Here is an 18912-nt window from a genome sequence, read left to right as displayed (position 1 = left end):
ACAAGAAGACGGATGTCATAAATGTTTATGGTTGTTCCTTTATTTATTAACCCACTCCGTGATTATGGTTGTTCCTTTGTATATTCGGAAAGTATAAATAAACGGAAGACTGAGTACCGTGATGGGCACCGTGTGAGAGGAAGGTGAGACCCACGCATGCCCACCACCCTCCAGATACTAGGCACGCAGAATTTAGGAGCGTCAGATCCTCTCGGTGCAATTCACGGTACAACCCTTCCGTGGATGTATCATTGCTCTTGTATATTATCCCCATCGACTGTTAAGTCAAATTTTGACGACTAATAATCAGCTTTCTCCTATCCATTTTTTTTTTTTGAAACATATTCTCCTATCCATTTTAGCTTTCCCAATAACACATTTAGCATTCCGGGGATTCCTATGACACCGAACCTATATATAAGTGTTCTTCGCGAGTCATCAACTAACCGATTCAAACGCCCTTTCATCATTATTGTAAACATCGTCGTCGTTCTCCTCCTACTTCCTCCTCAAAGGAGTAAAATGTTGCAGGCTATGGTGTCCTGCAAGCACCTGACTTGGTTACCATCTTCATCACTTGCAAAAGAGATGTACTCCTCCTACCACATCAATCCCTCAACTTCAGTCTTCCCCATTTCTCAATCATCCAAATTCAACAATTCTCATCGAATCTTCTCTTCTTCAAGTGCCCTTTCTCTTTCCCGTATGAGAAATTGCAGTAAGGTGCATGCATTTGATTTTCAAGGTGGACAAGGGTAAGTACTTTATTACATTAACAAACCCATTTTGCTATTCACTATATTATTTGGTAGTTGTTTCTTTTGAATTGTGAAAAGATGAATTTGGTATTAGCTAACACAATTTAATCTGTAATTATGATGCACAATTCATTCATTATATAGGTTATGTACCCAAATTCCGACTTCTCTATAAGATCCAATTATACTTTCTGTATACACGAGTTCATTTGAGTAGGAATGTTGGTGTAGCAAAATGGATTAATGAAAAATGAAGAAAACAACTGAGGTTAAGTTTATGGGTACTTAGACCAAGGGTGTCAATGGAGGTCATCAGTTGCTTATTGGGCAATTTTGTTTCTGAGTAACAGTTTTTGGTGTAAAATCTGCTGCCTGAACTTATGCTGGATCGATTAGAATGATGCTTTATTTGTTATTAAAAACTGGGCGAGCCTCCATGTAGATCACATAGATTTTTTGGCTGAAATTCAAGTAATCTGATTGCGTTTAACACTAGTTTATTCACTCTATATTGCAGAATGAAGAGTTACTTTGATGTCGAGCTGAAAGTCCGTGACTATGAACTAGATCAGTATGGTGTTGTAAACAATGCTGTCTATGCAAGTTATTGCCAACATGGTAAAGTTATATTTGAAAGCGATTTTCCCTTTAATTATTCCAACAAAATTGTGTGATCAGGCTCTTTTTAACATTTCTTTTATATCTCTAATTTGAAACAATCGATGATGAACAGAGTTTCTTTACAACTAACTGAAATGTTAAAAAGAGCTTATAAATTTTTAAGAATTTTTTTCCATCAACCCCCACAAGCCAAGAAATCTTCCTTTGCTATATTTATGACATTTTTTACTTTATTGATGTTACTCATCTTTTTTGTTCAATCTGTTTCATACTTTCATCTCTCCTCTTTAACCTGTCTCCTGCAAAATGAACATGAAGCTGTCAAATCAATATACATTGATTGAAGCTGTTCACCATGTAAGTTCTATTTCCAGACTTCCTTTCCGTTAATCCCCCCTACTCCAGTCATGCGTGCTCTGTTGAAGTACATAATACAAGGTTGAATTCTTCACTAGTGTCCTTTAATAGGAATTAGCTCAGACTAGAAAGTTGGAATACCATCACAGAATAATTGGGTTGATGCTATGATTTTGAGGCGAGGCGTGCTGCTAGGTGTTGGGTATAAAATATAGAGCCGCGGCAGAGCCACATAATGAGATCCTAATTTTAATCAAATAGAGAAGGCTGGGCTTTAATTTCTCGTGAAAAAGTCAGTTCAATAGTAAAGTAGAATCCTAAGTGTAAGGTTTAGGGTTTTCTCAAATACTGTAGAAAAAGGCTGCGCTTTGTCTACCAAGGAGCCCCAGCCACTTTGCTGCTTGGGCGGCGGTCTGGAGGCGCCTCCGGCAACATAGTTCTATGTTATGCCTTTTATGCTCCACATCCCTTAGATTCGAGAAATTCACATCTCAAGAAAACATGAATGGGGTCTGTGATCTCTATGTGTTGTACTAAAGTACAAAATACAAGGCTGTATTCATCACTATTGTCCACTTTTTGGGTATTTGACGGGAATTACCTCAGACTAGAAAATAGGGAGTGTCATTATTACAGAATGGTTGGGTTTGATGTATTACATTCCACGTCCTTAAGCTTTGAGAACCAGACATACATCATTACAAAAAACATGCATAGGGTCTATGATCTTTACACGTGATGGAGTCTGCCAGCCGATTACCATATTGCACATAGTGGGAAAGGAAGCTAGTTATTGCTTAAGAGCTGTGTTCTTTAAAAAACATCAGGTTTCTTGTAGAACTAGAATTGTTTTTGGAGTCTACTGTTTCCCCTTGTTAAACAGATGACATTCAATACACCTTCAGTTAAATAAGTGCAAGTAAAGATGACTTCTCTTGGTAAGTGCAAGTAATGATGATGTTACTTTAGAACTAGAATTGTTTTTGGAGTCTACTGTTTCCACTTAAGAGCTGTGTTCTTTAAGAAACATCATCTTTAGTCTAATAAGTGCAAGTAAAGATGACTTCTCTTGATGCTAATATTTGGGCGAAGGCTGGTTACATGATGCATTTATCTTATCAACTGTTTCATTGTTTTATTTTAAAGCATATCCGATTTTCAAACTAAATGAAGCATCTCTTCTTCATGCAAAACTACCAAAGGAACAACATTGTTTGGTTGGGTTGAATTTGATAATCTATTTTCAGCTTTTAGAGAAGATTCCAACTTTTTCTTTTTAGACAGAACAAATGCTCTGTTCAGTTTCAATTTCAAAAAATAAGGAATAGTTTTTTTGTTTTACGTAAAATATGCACTAGTCTGTCTTTTGATGAAGATTTATTTCCATATCTGAAGATTCTTCCTTCACTTTTTAACCTTCCTTAATTATGACATCCCTCATTTCTGAAAATTGATCTCATCTATGACTTGCTTATCAGTTAAATGTATATCATAATTTGTTGCTTAAGATATTTGATCAGCCCGACACGAGCTTCTGGAGAGGATTGGTGTCAATGCAGATGAAGTTGCTCGTACTGGAAACGCATTAGCACTATCGGAGTTGTCCCTCAAATTCCTAGCACCACTAAGAGTATGTTTTCTAGCTAATAACAGACTTTGATATGCTTTCAGAGATCCACAACTTTCAGAAGTGATCTTTCTATTTGTAATGGTATTATTAATATGGTAACTAAGTTACTTTATAGATTACCAGACCTAGAAATCCCCTAAGAAGTTAATTTTTTATTACAATTCTTGAATTTTTTTGGGGATTAATAATTCACCTTAAATTTGAGTTTAGTTACTGGATGCCAAACAGGCTCCCTATAAGAAAAACACGAATACTTTCTTTTTCTATGCCTCATGCTCAAGATAGAGAAAAGCTTATCAGGTCTAAAACACGAGTGTCTGCGAAGTCGTTAGTTTTTAGATTTTTTTGTAACAAAGTGAGTATTCTATGATTCGTATCCAAGTTCTCATGGGGTTTCATGCACAGCCAGAGTGGTGAGAGGTTCGTTGTGAAAGTGAGGATCTCTGGCTCCTCACCTGCTCGCTTATTCTTTGAACACATCATCTTGAAGCTACCAAATCAAGAGGTTGGTATTTTTTTATAATTGCATTGGCATAAGTCTTCTTTTTCTATCAACATTATTTTGACTATATGCAACTTCATTTTCATCTCAGCCCATCTTGGAAGCAAAGGGCACGGCCGTTTGGCTCGACAAAAACTATCGGCCTGTTCGTATTCCACCAGATATGAGATCGAAGTTGGTTCAGTTCATTCGCCACGAAGATCTGTAATGAATTTAATCTAAGGGTATATGGTCTGAAGATATCACTGTTGTTTGTGGTGACTGTGGCCTTTCGGATCAAGTTGACTATTTGATGCTTTACATCTTTTGACGATTGAATTTTCGTGACCCTTACACAGTTTGTTCTAGAATTCTTTAAGGTTTGTAAAAATGGTTTAGAGTTTGAATTGATTAGCATTATCATATAGCCATGGCAACAGATTTTCCTCTTTGCTCTTTTTTTTTTCCAAGTTCAGTTCAAGACTTTCGATTAAGTTGTCCATTTGATTTCAGGTAATCCGCACTTTACAATTTTAGGCCACAGAAAGCAGAGCAGCGTACAAAGTCCACTGAGGTCATCAATCTCTAAACAGAAAACATTAAAAAAAAAGGGCACGAATGAGCTAGAAGAAGAAAGTTGTTGAATGCAAACCTTACTCCTGAACTTTACTTCACAAATTTTTGGATGCAACCTGGTACAAAATGATTGATTCTTGGACTAGTAGTCTACACCAGAAGTTCAGCCCCATGCACTTCACGATTGAAATGCTTACACAAACAAACGAAGAACAAAGTATTCATTGTCACTGTATGAAGGGGAAAATTGTCAAAATTATTAACATGGTGTGACATGGTGCTGTTTCTTGACAAATGTATGTGTATATCCGTCGCTACTATTTCTCTTTTCCTTTTGTTGTTCATCTTCTTCTTATCCAAAGAGGATCGTTTGAGGATTTTTTGTTTTGGGAGCCACTACAGCTCCCCGTCTGTTATAGTTTATTAGATCCTTTCAATCTGTCTAGTTTCCTCGTAAACAATGGAGGAACTCCCAATGAAAGCATCTACCAAGGCCAAAATTATAACCAGTTTTTTGCCATAACTAAACTGGAAAGAAACTCATCTGGACATGTAGTTGGAGCTCATCAGATTGCATCAAAACAGTTGTTACAGCATCACCCTAGGTGGAGTGCCTTCGTAACAGAAAATGAAAAAACATCTTGTTTCCAAGGAGAACAGAATTTTTCCTTATTTCAACATTTTGAAACCCTGTATTGCAATATCTCAGTCGCGGCTAGAACAACAGACAACATGTTTTGAAAGAAAATTAAGATAACAAAAGAAGAGCAAGTACAGAAAGCAAAAAATCAATCACAAGAAATTCTGCCACTTTGCACCTCGTAGAAATTCCACAGTTATTAGAGTTTTTTCCTCCCTATTTTTGTCAATAACTTGAATTGATGCTTTACCAATCTTCTGACTACCCTGGAAAAGAAAGGAAAAACCAATGTCAAGATTTTCCTTTATTCTAATATAGGCAACTAGTGTGCAGATAATGGAAGCTGTATCTTTTATTAATATTTACATAAGTAACCAAAGATTAGTCACATAAGGAACACAAGAGAGGCAATTCAGACAGACAAAATGTAATAGAATACAATTGTAAGACTAGACCCCCAGTAGAAATCGTCATTAATACCCAGCTTCTTAGAGTTTATACACGTGCAATGTTCAAGTAACACAAAGTTGGGGATACTTGCCACCCATAATTGCTTCAATAAGATCCTATAATTCCACAATCACATCCAATTTCAGACTGAATGTGTCAAGATGCCGTCCACCGAAACCCTTCACCTACTCATCCATTTTAATGGTCTAATTTATAAATCAAATTCAGCGTACCCAGTGCAACACCAGATTACCAGGTTCAAGCTGAGCAACTAATGGTATATCGATACTTAAATATGGCATTCAAAGTTCTCGTCAAAAAGGAAACATGAGAAAAATAGCAGATCTGTTAGACAAACACATAGGACATCAGAAATACATGGAATCAAGTTGATCTGAATGACAAAATATTGGATGAAAACAGCAAACAGCTTTAACACATCCATCTTTATTGAACTACCTTGATCACTCACACCATAGTGCCATGAAGAAAATCACTTGCTCTAAAAAGCTAAGGTTGCTATAAGAAGTTGCAACGACAAGTAACCGGCATCAGATAATATCTCACCTGGGGTTTAGAAATTAGTAAGAATCAGAATAAAACCACTTGGAACATCTCCAACGCTATTGTGGGCAACTTTTTACATGGCCTGTCTCATCAGCCTCACAAGTGATGAAACATCCTCTAAGAGCATCTCTAACGTCGATGTAGACGGCTCAAATTTGTTATGTCGCATACAAAACATATATACATTGTAGTCAAGAAGCCTTCTAATGCAAATCTATTAAGTCGATGTGAAGGTGATGTGGCAAGAAGTTGGAAAGACATCCTCTATTCCTTACTCCTGTTCTACAGAATATCTTCGTGTTCTGCTGAGCTTAAAGCCTTTATTTTTAAACAACCAATGATTGAAAATATTACTATTCACTATCTATAGTATTAACCATACCTAATAGCCCTATAAGATACCCTGTGGACAAATAAGTCAATTTCAGCAAATTAGTATGGGAGGTGATTTCCTATTTCTTTGACTTTTCCAATGCCACATTTGAAACAAGTTCTTCAAGAGTTCTTATGAGATGGCACATTGGAAAATTTCCACAGATTGGAAACGCTCTTAAGGACTAACTTCACGTGTCACATGTGGAGCTTGCAAATCCTGTATTAGGATGAGAGAACTTCATTTAAGGCAAAACAGCTTTCTCTTATCTTACATGTAGTTATACTAAAACAATCAAAGAAACAAATACTTGATCAAGAAAAATCATGTATAAATTTGACGACCAGTGTTTAGATGAGGATGGGCTAGAAGCTGTCATCCGACTACTTGCAGTATCAGCTTAAGATTGCCTAAAGAGGTCTACAATGGATAACTTTTTTTTAACCTAAACGGGTATATTTCCTATGCAGCACAATAAGTAAAGCAGACAACATTAGCATCAGAGGTGATCTTGTGTTAAATAAGTTAGATTTGATGGAATAGTTATAACCACTATAATCAAGCACCTGATACCATCTAGGAATCAGAGAAGAAAACCAAACTGCAAAAAATTTGGGAAACTGATTATCCCGGCATCATCTGGATACTACTTCCTCCATACCAAATTTCATGCCGGCAGTTCACAATCAGCCATTCTAAAAGCTCAAGATGTTAAAACAAATTTCTTAAAAATAATAATCAAAAAAAGAAAACCCTAATTCCGATTCAAGAAAATAACAAGACAAATTGAAAGAAAAATAAAATGATTGATGTGTACTGAAATGAAATTTAATAGAATAAGAAAGTGAAACAGACCTGAAAATCATATCATTCGGAAGATTGGACTTTGGGAGCATGGAAACAAGGGGGACGAGCATCTTTACCCCAACCAATACCTCTAGTAGATTCAAGATACTGTTGAACAAGATGCTTACATTTCTGTAGATGATTAATTCCTTCAACACGGTAACACCATTTCAGCTTCTCTCTCAATATCTTTGCAGTTTCAATATCGATCCATTTTTCTCTCACAATGTGTTCTCTCATCTCTAACATAGCAACTGGATCCTTGTAAGGATCCGATGGATCGAAATCATCTGGTGGACTTTCATCGAACACTACGTTTGCTCTTCGTACCATTCTTTCTCTTACTACAGAAGCTCGACCTCCCTCTCCTCTCTCTTGAAAACACAGATGGATTATGAACCTTCCTCCTTTTACTTTCGAGAACTCAGAAAATCACTTCAGATGTCAGTGTGAGACAAAGTGCATCGGAGTAAAACTGCTATTACCAATCTCAACCGTCTAAATTTGGTCACTGTGGCCTGTTGCTATGTGTATGATGTATCATCCCATCTGGGTAAGTATGACCGGTCAGGCTAGTGAACGGTCAAGATGGAGTGTAACAGCATAGCCAGCCTAGTCAGTGAGCAGTCAAGATGGCGCCACACGGCATAGACCGTTAAGCGTTAAGGTAGCGAGACCCTACCGGCCAGTGAAGCGCAAAGGTGGAGCTAATGAAACTTCATTGAGGGAAAGAAGGCAAGACAAAGCCAAATCGACAAAATGCAACGTGCGATGTTGTCATTGATGCATATCCATGGGATTGAGTTGCCCAAACTCAAGGATGATGTGAGAGAGTAGAATACGCCAAGAGTTGGCTTATGCATTAGTTCAAGGCTGACCAAAGCTTGAACATTGCAAGCAAGCTAGTAATACAAGAGTAAGCATTGTTATTGTCGAGCAAATTGGTTAAGTGAAGCATATGACAGATGAATAACCAGAATGAGCTAAAGGAATGGCCGGGAGGATTGTAGCACAATTTTAGTTGTACATTAGACTAGGCCAAAACAACTACAAGGCCATCTTGGCTGAGTATTGATTCAAGGGGAAGTTCAGTAATTCGCAAAGGTTGCACGTTATGGCTCAAGTGACGGTCATGATTAGATTATTGGCTTTAAAAGTGTGTCAAATGTGTGAGACAAGGGAGAACGGTTATAGAGGAAGTTTATAACCTAAAAGGTGTGTGCACAACTATCATGGAATAGGTGCAGAAGGCTAGATCGAGTTAGAGAAGAAACTGGCCAGTTGGCACAGTTATCATGGAACATGTGTAGAAGGTTGGATCGAGTTAGAGAAGAAAGTGGCCAGTTGGGACAGTTATTGGCGGTTATAGAACTGCCCTATGGGACATATGGATGTCTCATGCGTGTGCAAATGTTGTGCACGGTTTTCGGCCATTAAAGTTGTTGTATAAATAGTGCAAAGGCATATGAACTTCAACAGGCTTAAATAGGAGATTGTGAGCCTCAAATTGAGAGAGTTTTAGCAAGGAAAAGACCTAGTTCAAGAGGAACAAGTCTGTGTAAGTTCCTAAGTGGGCAAATTTTGTATATCTTCCCTTTGAGGCAATAAAATGGATCAATTGTGTCATGTTCTAAGTGTTCTTGTTTGGATGATTGTGTTAGTGAACATATGGCATTGTTTGAATGCTTTATGGTAAGCATTTGAGAAGAAAAGAGCAGTGAAAGTAGGCCTAAGACTTTTGTTGCAGAACTGTGTAGGTGTCGTTGTTTGCATTGGTGCTAATTTATAAGGCTGAAGCATTTGTGGGTGAAGCTTAATTCACTGAACTACGTTGCTGTCAGGTACATCCGTCCCAGAAATTTACAAGGTGCATTTGCAGGTGTGACAATTCGGGTATCAGAGCTGCGTTTGGTGCACAGTTTAAGTGTATGTGCTTGGTACATAAGTACTTCTTTCTCTTAAGCTGTTTTTGTAGTCAAATTTAATTAGACTTTTGTAGGTGGTAAATGGGAAAAATATAATTGAAAACTTAAATTACTTTAGAAATTGTGGGATAGGTGAAACCTAATCTTAATACAATGCATCTGGAAAGAGAGAAGTGCAAGGGCTTTTGGGGGTAAAAAGAAGACCAGTTCAGACGTAATCTTACAGGTTAAGGCAAGTATGGTACTTCGGTTTTCCAGTTCTGAGAACTTTGCTCGACTCCTCTCAACAACATTCTGTTTAACTGGGATATAATTGGGATTTAGTTTGGTTCCTACTTCCTATCCAGGTAATGGTATTTTTGTAAGTTTTCCCCTTGTACATGAATTTAACCTTCAAATTTGTCTAGAAGAAGAAATAAATAAAAGTGATTCGAAGCTTTTTGTTCATTTTCTAGAGATAAATACAATTGCAACAGAAACCCAAGATCATGTTATTAATTATTCTTCAGCGATGCATATTTTTACATTGGCAGTGCAAAAAACAATGCGTACATTGGCAGTGCAAAAAACAATGGGTACAAATCAGAAGCTGCATCATAACTAAGGAGCTCGATTCAACAGAATCTCCTGTGGAAGGAGCTGCAGGTCTGATGATAGTAAACTTTCCGTTCTCAACCAATTATTAGTTCTGTGCAGAAGGCATTTTTCTCGCTAATCTATATATCTACAGGAGAATGAAGAAAGGCCAACCTGCATACATGCTGCAAAAATAAAAATAATTTGCCTTGAAACATGTCATTTGTTAATAAGAATTTTGTAAGATTCGACAAAATCCATTTTAACGAAAAGATTATGTAATAGGTTCTCGAGATTGAACTATTTTTATCCTGCCATTGCAGGTAGTTTTGGGATGTTAAAAAGGTTCTTAGTCTCATGCATTTCAGTACAGGGTTACGAGGGTCCTTTAAACATTTCAATACCACCTCAAGTCTGTTTTACGAATAGATTATAATAACTAACAGTAAAAATGGAATACCTTGATTGGATTAATATCTGAGAGAAATTCATCCCCTCAGCTGTGGAGAGAATAGCCAGATGATGAGCTTACGTTTCTTCAGATCAAAGTTCAAGATTCTTAATATCTTGATTCATCAAATTCCTCCTCATCACTATCGTCGTCGTCATCCTCGTCATCATTATAATCATCGCCTTCATCATCATCATAATCATCGCCTTCATCCTCAGATTCCATTGAAGAATCTTCATTATCCATCTGCATATCATAAACCAAGTTAGGGGAAAAAAAAGGAAAAAAAGAGAGAAAAATACAAATCAAAATGATATCTAATCTGAGTAATCTCACTTGAGCAGACATCGACACGCGATCAAACCGACTCCGGTTGACTGCACCATAAGAAATTTCAGAAAATGCATCTTCACCCTATGAAGTTTACAAGAAAGTTTGTCATCAGTCAAAATGCCGACGAAGTCATGAATACAAATAGAAACTGAGATTTGACTAAGCATATTTTCAATGTACTTACTCCTATCCAAAACATATGTAACGAAACCAACAAGCTGAAAAGCATTATAATTGCTAACAGTTCAAGTATTCACGTACATATATAAACAAAGAGAGATACGTACTGAATCATGATTGTGGAACCGTAGCACCGAGCCTAAATAATTGACTACTAAGAAAACTCAAATCTTATCTGATTTTATGGTGTCATACACGATTCCTTACCTAAGACACGTGATGAACCATAAGTGTGAACCACATATTGTTCATATAAATCACTTTTAGTTACATGTATATAGTTACGTGATTTATATAGTCTGAAATCTGAATATGCATCAGCTGGTAAGTCAAAACATACGACATCTTCATATTTTATATATATCAAAGATGAATAAAAGAAAATTAACAGTGACGACAGAAGGCAGAAGGTTCGTGCTCATATAGCATATGGGACGTGACAATTGTGCCTGACACTTCGTACCAGTCTGAAACATCAAATGACCTCATCTACGTACACAACTGTAGCATACCAAGAAACAAGAAAAATTAGAACTTACAATTTCAGATTTCATTTGGTCTATGGTTCTCTCCAACTCAGAGATGTGTTGACTTAATGCCTGCAGTAACAGAGAATAGATAGAGTTAAACTTTATTCCAACAGTGATGCAAACAACTATTGGAATCTAAGGCACTGAACTCCAATAGCAATGTCTGTTGCAAAAATAAAAAAGAAAATCGGGTAGATATAGATATGGAGAGAACCTCATGCCGCTGCATGGCAACTGAACGCTTTAAAGCTTTTGCTTTGGTCAAAAGATTTCTCGGCCTCAAGCTAATAGGTCTTTGATAATTTTTACCCCGGTAATAGATAAGAGCATACCCCTTGGGGACTCTTTCAATAGCTACCAATATTCCACCACTTTCATATTCTAATAACCTTGCCGTGTCTTCAACAAAAGCAAGTGTCTTTTGTTTAGATATTAGTTTGACTAGTTCTCTATGCTTCCAATGCAAGTGCATGTTCTCAATTACACCATCAAATACACCACGAATACCTGCCACACAGATTAAAATAAGAATATTAGCACTTGCATATAAAAGAAGTTTTTGTTTTGAATGTCATTTTGTAAATGGTGATACGGTTGCAGTCACAAAAGAACACTCACCAAGTGGTAAGTAAGCTTTCATTCTCAGACCAACCCTGCGGTACATAAACTTTTCTTCGTCTGTAATTGTTTCCTGGTCATCAGAAGGGCCTACAGGAATCATGGATGCCTCAATCTTCGACAGCAGTTTTTCTGCGCGTAGCATTTTGGCTTGGGCCTATAAACATATTGGATAGACAACCCAGTCAAACTCGAAATTATAGTTGCACATGTGCACAAAAAGTTTGGTAAAAAGCTCATATGCTAGAGAACACTAAAACCAAACACTTACGCCACAGAGAACCTAAAATATGACATAAATATATTATGAAGAAACCATCAATCTTGCTTATTTTAAAAGCGCAGGAACCTCAAGACAGCTGTAAATGAAGCAGTAAATAAATCATGAATAAAACAGGTTAGCAGCTCAAAGAAAATACAGAGGAAAATCTAACAACCAAAAATTCAAAACGCCAAGGTGCTAAAGTGCGTGAGAATTGAACATAGACTTTGTAACATCAATTTGAGAATATCTTCTTATACTCACAAAAGAAACAATGACTATGACCAATGGGTTCATTGTTGACCTGATTATATTTCCACTTATGAACCCCTAGGTTTTCCATTAAAAGTTCCAATCTCCCATTTCTCATCTTGGATGCACACAAAAAAATCTCAGAACTCCTTTACCCACACATAAGACCTTTTTTTAATATTCAGAATGTATCCAGACCATGGAAACATCACTTTGAGCCAAGTAAAGATACTAAATACTGAAACAATCGGGCTCCTTAGACATGTCAGCAGGAGTACATCGAAACTTAATCAAATCTAAAACTTCGCGGATTGCTTACCTCTGAATTCTATCTATGTCAACAGTCAACCCAAAACAATTACCTACGTATACTGGTTTCCTAAACTCGTCAAATTTTTTTTTTTTTTTTTTTGAAGGTATAAAGGATAATAAGAAAATTTTGTTCTCCTACATGTTACTCCGCAAAGGAGAGTAAAACAAGTAAACAGACAACTTACCACATCCAGTTTATGCTCAATCTTTTTGACTACCCTGGCATTCTTAGCTTTCACGGCTTCTTCTTTCATCTGCATATGTTCTTCAGCTGAGATTTCTCTTCCCCATCTTGCTTGAGCCTCATGAAATTCAGCCAGGGTACCAGCAAGTGCTGTCCCTGTAGTGGTTTCCAAGTGAGTGGGGTGCTCAAATGCAACAGCCCGCACTTTCTCTTCAGTGTCCTGGATTTCTTTAGTCAATTCATGTCTTTCCATCAAAGCAGCCTCCACACTTGCGGGAAGAAAATCCTTTCCGCGGTATATGACAATGTAATATTTGTTACGGAGCAGAAGGGTACCACCTGTTAATTTCTATAGCATAATTGAACAAAAGTATTGAACATGTTAGCACATAACTTTAAATGTAAACCACATAATTAAGAAACTGTTTTTTACTGCTTATAATTGTCATGTTCACGAAACGAAAAGACTAAGCCACGTTATATACTGTTTATGATGGTAATACTGATCAAGACTTATCAAACCCACATAAATGTGGGTTAGTAACAAACTGAGTAACAAACTGATTTGTGAAACAACAAAAAAAGCAGCTATGACAATAAACAAACTCTATAAAATGCTTAACAGGTTACTTAGTGCACCATTAAATGGAGAATAAACTTGTTTCCATGCTCTTACAAGATTCAGATTATCAAAAGAATACCATGTTTCTCATCTTTCTTTGCATCATCTCACAAAAGAAAAAGAACAGAATCTGAAGGCTCTTCCTAACTTAACCAGGGACCAGTTAGGTCAGCTCCGAAAAAAATAATCAAAACGAACTTCCCCTTTTAAAACCTATTCAGACCCTCTGAGGAGTTAGACCCAGCAAAGAAAATACTGCGGGAACCAACTAAGGTCACTTTCCAGAAAAGTAACATACCCACTTGCTATTCATCCGGTCCATGCAAATACTGTAGAGTCAACCCAGCACTCAAGCTGTATTGTTTACATTTGGTCGAATAATTTATTTGACAGGAACTCAAAAGAATCCTTCCAAATTTCATGTAATGACACTAGAACTTTTCTCAAGACTACATATCCGGTTCAAAAACTAAAAGTCTAGTGGGACATACAGTGCTAATCGCGTTAACATCAAATGACCTCATTTTCAGCTAAGGTAGTGTTCATGGATGTTAGACATATATCTTGGTGCAACATAATGTAGACTAGTAAACTTAGTTTTACTTGCACCACCATGCAACACAATTCAATAATATGTGACGGACACAGTATGCCTACTTGCCTAGTTAGAAGATACAAATATTAATTCCCTGCATATTACAGTAACATTTTCAAACTTCCGAATTCTTTCCTTCATTTGATAAGCAGACACTAATAAAGGTGCCAAAACAAGTTTGACTCTTGGACAAGAAACATAATTAATGTAGGTTAACCTAAAAAGTTACCAAAATCATGTGATCTTGTTAACAGAGAATGCTGTGATGTGAAGAAATAGGGGTCCACCTTTATATCCTCTGCCATTAACTTATTATTCGTGTTTTGAATTCCTCGTTTAACAGCAATTTTGGCAACTAAGCTTTTGGCCCAAAGCTTCACAATAGCAGATGCCAACCCTTGATGATTTCTATTTCTCCCTGTAAACATGAAGTGGAAAGAAATTCAAAATGAAATGAACAAACAAGGAAAAACTTGAGGTTACTATCATGAAGACATTTGACAACAGGAGTAAACAATACCAAGAGCAAAGTGACATGGAAGTGACTTGGCTAGTTTCCGTAAGTTGGTCATCTCTGCATTTGTTAGTCGTGATCGCATTCCAGTAGGAAGAAGTCTAAAAGGTGTTTTATAACCAGGAATAGTTGGAGGAAGCAAATCAGCATCTACAGGTAACAACCCAGTACCCCACCAATCATGAAAACGTGGACCTAAGCCAGAAAGTAGGTCTTTGTACTCTATCTCCTCTGCCGTCATGTTTTCAACTGAATCAGGATCCACAGCGGAAGACTCCCTCCTTTCTGAGACTGAAACAGCATTATTGTCGTTCTTTATGATTGGACGGCCAGCAGATGAAACATCAGGCACAAAAAAATCAACAGTTTCTTTATGAACGGATTTAGAACTAGAAGGCCTTTGATATGTGCTCCCTCGATACACCACCATAACACTTCCGGACCTCCATATGACTAAGCCTCTTGTTCGATCCTGATCCACATAATAGGAAATGTCAAAGGAGAAACTATTATCTTTGAAACGTGTGTCTTAAATACATATAAAGCAACATATCAAGTACAAAGCATATAACGACAACAGTGGGCACATTTCTTATGAAGCAGGACATTGATCGATAAACAAAACACAGGATATAATATGTTTATTTTTGGCTTATCCCTAAAAGGTTTTCTGATGGAACAAATACTGCTTAGAATTTTTTTCCCTGCAAGTACAGAAGAAAACGGCAATAGGCAAAGAAACAAAGCCATTTCTCCACTAAGAAGTAGAGCCCTTCATGTACCAATGGAATTCTAAAACAGGTGATGGCATTTATCAGTTCTTACTCTACTTTAGATGATTTTCACAGTAAAAGGTGATAAAGGCTAAGGTGGATCAATGAGTACAAGAATTATTTCTCCCATAATCTGGATGAGTGAATTTGTAACGAAATTTGAAAACATCAATCATGCCAAACATGAGGAGAACTGTAACCAGTGCCTCCTGCAGAATATGATTAACCTTGTCATGATAAGAAGAAAGATTGAAAGGTAAGAAGATAGACGGAAATTTTGATAAACACAGCAGAACAATGTAGTGAAAGCTCACTTGATATAACTTACTAAAGGAAAGGATTATTTCTCTAAGAAATAATAGTTAAAAAATCTCCTTCATAGGAAATATGACGGCTCCCAAAAATGGTAATGAACAACTGGAAGAAAGTAACAAAGAGGAGACAGGACAGGTATCAAACTGAAGGGTGTGGTTCAATCGTTAACCATCTGCTCAATTCACAAACGAGGTATTGAATTAACAAAACAAAATACAATAATAAAAACATCATAATTATCATCAACGCTATTGATTCACAGCCATGTCTCAATAGAAATTAATAACCCACATGAAGACAGTACCAAAACCAGCAGTCTACATTGACGGTTTAGTTTAATAGATTCAACTAGTCCATTAGTCCCGTGCATCGGCAGAACCACAAGATTCTTTTGAATGGCGTACTTAAATATGATAACATACTTAACAGCAGATGAAGGTATAGTCTAGAGGAAGCCACAACTGTAATGAATGAGCAACACATTGTATGCATGGTGTTTTTAGATGCTGTTCAAATATTCTGAGCTACAATTACGATCCATCATCAATCCTTTGACCCAAGGACTCTGTGGAAGATAATCAACTAGTATAGTCCATTGACAACTCTCACGGGATGTAGAAAGATCACTTCACAAAAGTAACCACAAAATGAGTTTGGCCTTTTGGCAATGGAATGTTAAATGTCATTAATACTTTGGTAGAGTGACTTCTGCAATGGAGAACCATCCCCAAGAGGGATTTTGAAGGTCAATCTTGGACTGCAAAAGGAGGATGTTATGAGGCTGTAACAAGAGATCGTTAGAGGACTGTCAGCGGTTGCCTCTGGTGGAAGCCAACCGTTAACAAAGATCCAAGAGTGACATGCTATCAAGTTAGGAAAACTAGATATGTACAAAGAAAGATCACCATAGATACAGATCCTCAGGTGGTGTATTCCTATCTAAAATCAGGTAACTCAGTTCCCCTGTGGCTGCTATTATGATCCGGAGAAGGATTTCTACAATGCAAGGTTGGTTCCTTTCTTTCAAGGCTGCATATGTTTTTAGAGAGACTATAGAGTGGCTGGCTTCCTTGTGGATACTTAGCCTAGTGATTATATAGAGTGGGATCCCATTGTTTTAACTGGCTATCAAACATTAATTTAGGAGAAATGATAGGTTTATATATTATACCATAGAATGTAATTAACTCTGTGTTAGCTTCGTGTCTCCTACACCTGCAGATCATTTCAAAACAAACAAACAAAGTACTCTTTTATGCTTTACATAATGCACAACTTCATCTATCAGTAATGACTGAATTATTAACTGTCAGTAGTCAGTAATGAACTAATGATCACCATGAATTAAACAGGATTTCCAAAGCAATAACAATTTACACAAGCTACAAGGAAAATACACCAACCTCCACAATAGCATGTGCTGTCCTCATATCGTGTGCAAGGGATTCATGGAATTTGAGCCTGACCAACTCAGACTTTCTCCATTGGTCATGAATCTTTTCAACAATCAACTGGGTAACTCCAGCTTTTGGTATGTTAATTCTCTCTCGAAGCGTCATTCCGAGAGTCCTCAACCTTCTGAGTTCTGCATCTTCAATTGTCAATTCGGCATATGTAGGTGCTTTTACTCTCTTCTTTTTCAACACTCCCCCTTCCTCCACTTGTCTCTCATCCTCACCTCTTTCCCATGGCAAAAGCATCCTGTCATCCTCATCATCTTCATCATCATCATCAATAAAAGAATCTGGCCTACCCCATTTTCTCTGCAGTAAATCCCCCAATTTCTCTTCCCCGGTATATGCATTTCCATCATCAACGTCCTCCTCTTCTTCCTTTTCATCATCAGACCCTAAACCTAAATTCCTTAACCGATGGACAATCCTTTCAATTGCACCTCTCCCACGATCACCATTACGATTCTCTGACTGATTTTCCACTACGTCTTTAAAATCCGAATCCAATTTTCTCTTTTCTGCTGAAGAATTTGTTGTCCGCCATGAAGGAGCACTAGATTTTTTATAGTGGTTGTTAGGGTTTTGTCTTGGGCGACTTGAACGGTAGTTATGTTCAGTAGTTCGTAATGCGGAGGAAATAGATGAGAAGGGTTTAAGGAGTGGAAATGAGGGTTTAAAAGAAGAAGAAGAGAAGAAGAAGTTGTAAGTGAAACAATGAGAACGTAGAGGGATTGATGAATTGTGAAATGGCATTTCAGTTAGTTTAGTTGTGCAGAGAGCCATTCTCAATTTACTTCTTTTCAATTCTTTCTAATTTGACTTACAGATTCAATCTAGGTTTCTGATTGAGTGCTCATTGCGCCGAGAAAGCACATGGGAGAAGAAAGACGAAGAAAAGGGGAAAGGAGGAGGAGGAGGAGGAGGAGGAGGAGATGTAAACTTAAGTTGGTTTCGGAGCTTCAGCTATGCAGGTGGATGAAACTCTAAAAGATAAGACTACTCATCCCCTTTCTAGGACAAAAAAAAACAACAATTCGGTAAGTGCCAGTATCAAACTAGTCAACTTAAACTTGGTATTAGTGCAACTCCGATTGGATAAAAGCGATTCATTTGGTATGGAATATGGATGTTTTTAACATCATGACTTAAGGGTCTTGTAAACAAGCTTAAGGCTTACTCCCTCTATCCAAGTTACATGGGCGGAGAGGGAACTTTCTCGTGGATTAAGGAATTACTTGGCTTTTGCAAATTTTGATATTTTTTGTTTATCTATTGTTAATTGGTTTCCAAAAATTAGAAACATTAACTTAATATTGATGAATACAATAGATAAGGATATATCTGTTGTGTGCAATAATCAAAAACAAGGAAAAATCAAATAAGCAAAAGTTATTGATACTTAGCTTCTTTATAATGTAAGTGATCGATTTGATGAAACGAATGAGCTCCCTATATCTCCGCAACAGTAACAAGGCAAAACTTTGGAAAAACAGAGTGAGTCACGTGTTCAACACGTTGCCCTTAAGACATTAGCGCCCGGCTACACTCAAGAGTGATGCTATAGCCCTCACAGGACGGATATCTCCAGGATAAAACACCCTAATACACCTACTACTAGCATATGTAGTAGATGCTCAACTTGAGCTTGGCAACTCCGAAAAAACCATAAAGGAAAATCTCGAACGCTTGAGACAACAATATAAAATATTTTTTTTTC

At 37.1% G+C, this 18912-nt stretch overlaps 3 protein-coding genes across 5 annotated transcripts; 1 reads left to right on the top strand and 2 right to left on the bottom strand.

Moving 5' to 3' along the window:
• The first annotated feature begins 386 nt into the window (after window positions 1-386).
• LOC113303097 (acyl-acyl carrier protein thioesterase ATL3, chloroplastic-like) lies at window positions 387-4995 on the top strand. 3 transcript variants are annotated; one of them, XR_003337301.1, is made up of 6 exons: window positions 391-755; window positions 1276-1376; window positions 3257-3366; window positions 3776-3871; window positions 3960-4227; window positions 4361-4995. XR_003337301.1 is itself a non-coding variant. In XM_026552092.1 (5 exons), the coding sequence occupies exons 1-5, from the start codon at window positions 400-402 to the stop codon at window positions 4074-4076; spliced, it is 780 nt and encodes a 259-aa protein (XP_026407877.1). In that variant the 5' UTR covers window positions 391-399; the 3' UTR covers window positions 4077-4272. The 3 variants fall into 3 exon arrangements, 1 of the variants encoding a protein (XP_026407877.1); XR_003337302.1 differs by lacking the exon at window positions 4361-4995 and having other exon boundaries at window positions 387-755; window positions 3772-3871; window positions 3960-3986; XM_026552092.1 differs by lacking the exon at window positions 4361-4995 and having other exon boundaries at window positions 3960-4272.
• Window positions 4996-5047: 52 nt separating this feature from the next.
• LOC113303098 (NADH dehydrogenase [ubiquinone] 1 beta subcomplex subunit 10-B-like) lies at window positions 5048-7703 on the bottom strand. Its single transcript, XM_026552093.1, has 2 exons — window positions 7309-7703; window positions 5048-5329 (listed from the first exon to the last, which is right to left on the bottom strand). The coding sequence occupies exon 1, from the start codon at window positions 7630-7632 to the stop codon at window positions 7321-7323; it is 312 nt and encodes a 103-aa protein (XP_026407878.1). The 5' UTR covers window positions 7633-7703; the 3' UTR covers window positions 5048-5329; window positions 7309-7320.
• A 1947-nt stretch (window positions 7704-9650) lies between these two features.
• Window positions 9651-18203, bottom strand: LOC113303096 (CRM-domain containing factor CFM3, chloroplastic/mitochondrial-like). Its single transcript, XM_026552091.1, has 10 exons — window positions 17145-18203; window positions 14660-15125; window positions 14427-14557; window positions 12924-13271; window positions 11913-12069; window positions 11509-11801; window positions 11304-11363; window positions 10588-10665; window positions 10261-10497; window positions 9651-9985 (listed from the first exon to the last, which is right to left on the bottom strand). Exons 1-9 carry the CDS (start codon window positions 17976-17978, stop codon window positions 10360-10362), a joined length of 2505 nt encoding a protein of 834 aa, XP_026407876.1. The 5' UTR covers window positions 17979-18203; the 3' UTR covers window positions 9651-9985; window positions 10261-10359.
• Window positions 18204-18912: the final 709 nt, after the last annotated feature.

The sequence above is a fragment of the Papaver somniferum genome, chromosome 8, assembly GCF_003573695.1.
Source record: "Papaver somniferum cultivar HN1 chromosome 8, ASM357369v1, whole genome shotgun sequence".
Lineage (NCBI taxonomy): Eukaryota > Viridiplantae > Streptophyta > Magnoliopsida > Ranunculales > Papaveraceae > Papaver > Papaver somniferum.
The sequence above is the reverse complement of the archived record's forward strand: the minus strand, read 5'-3'. Positions and strand labels throughout refer to the sequence as shown.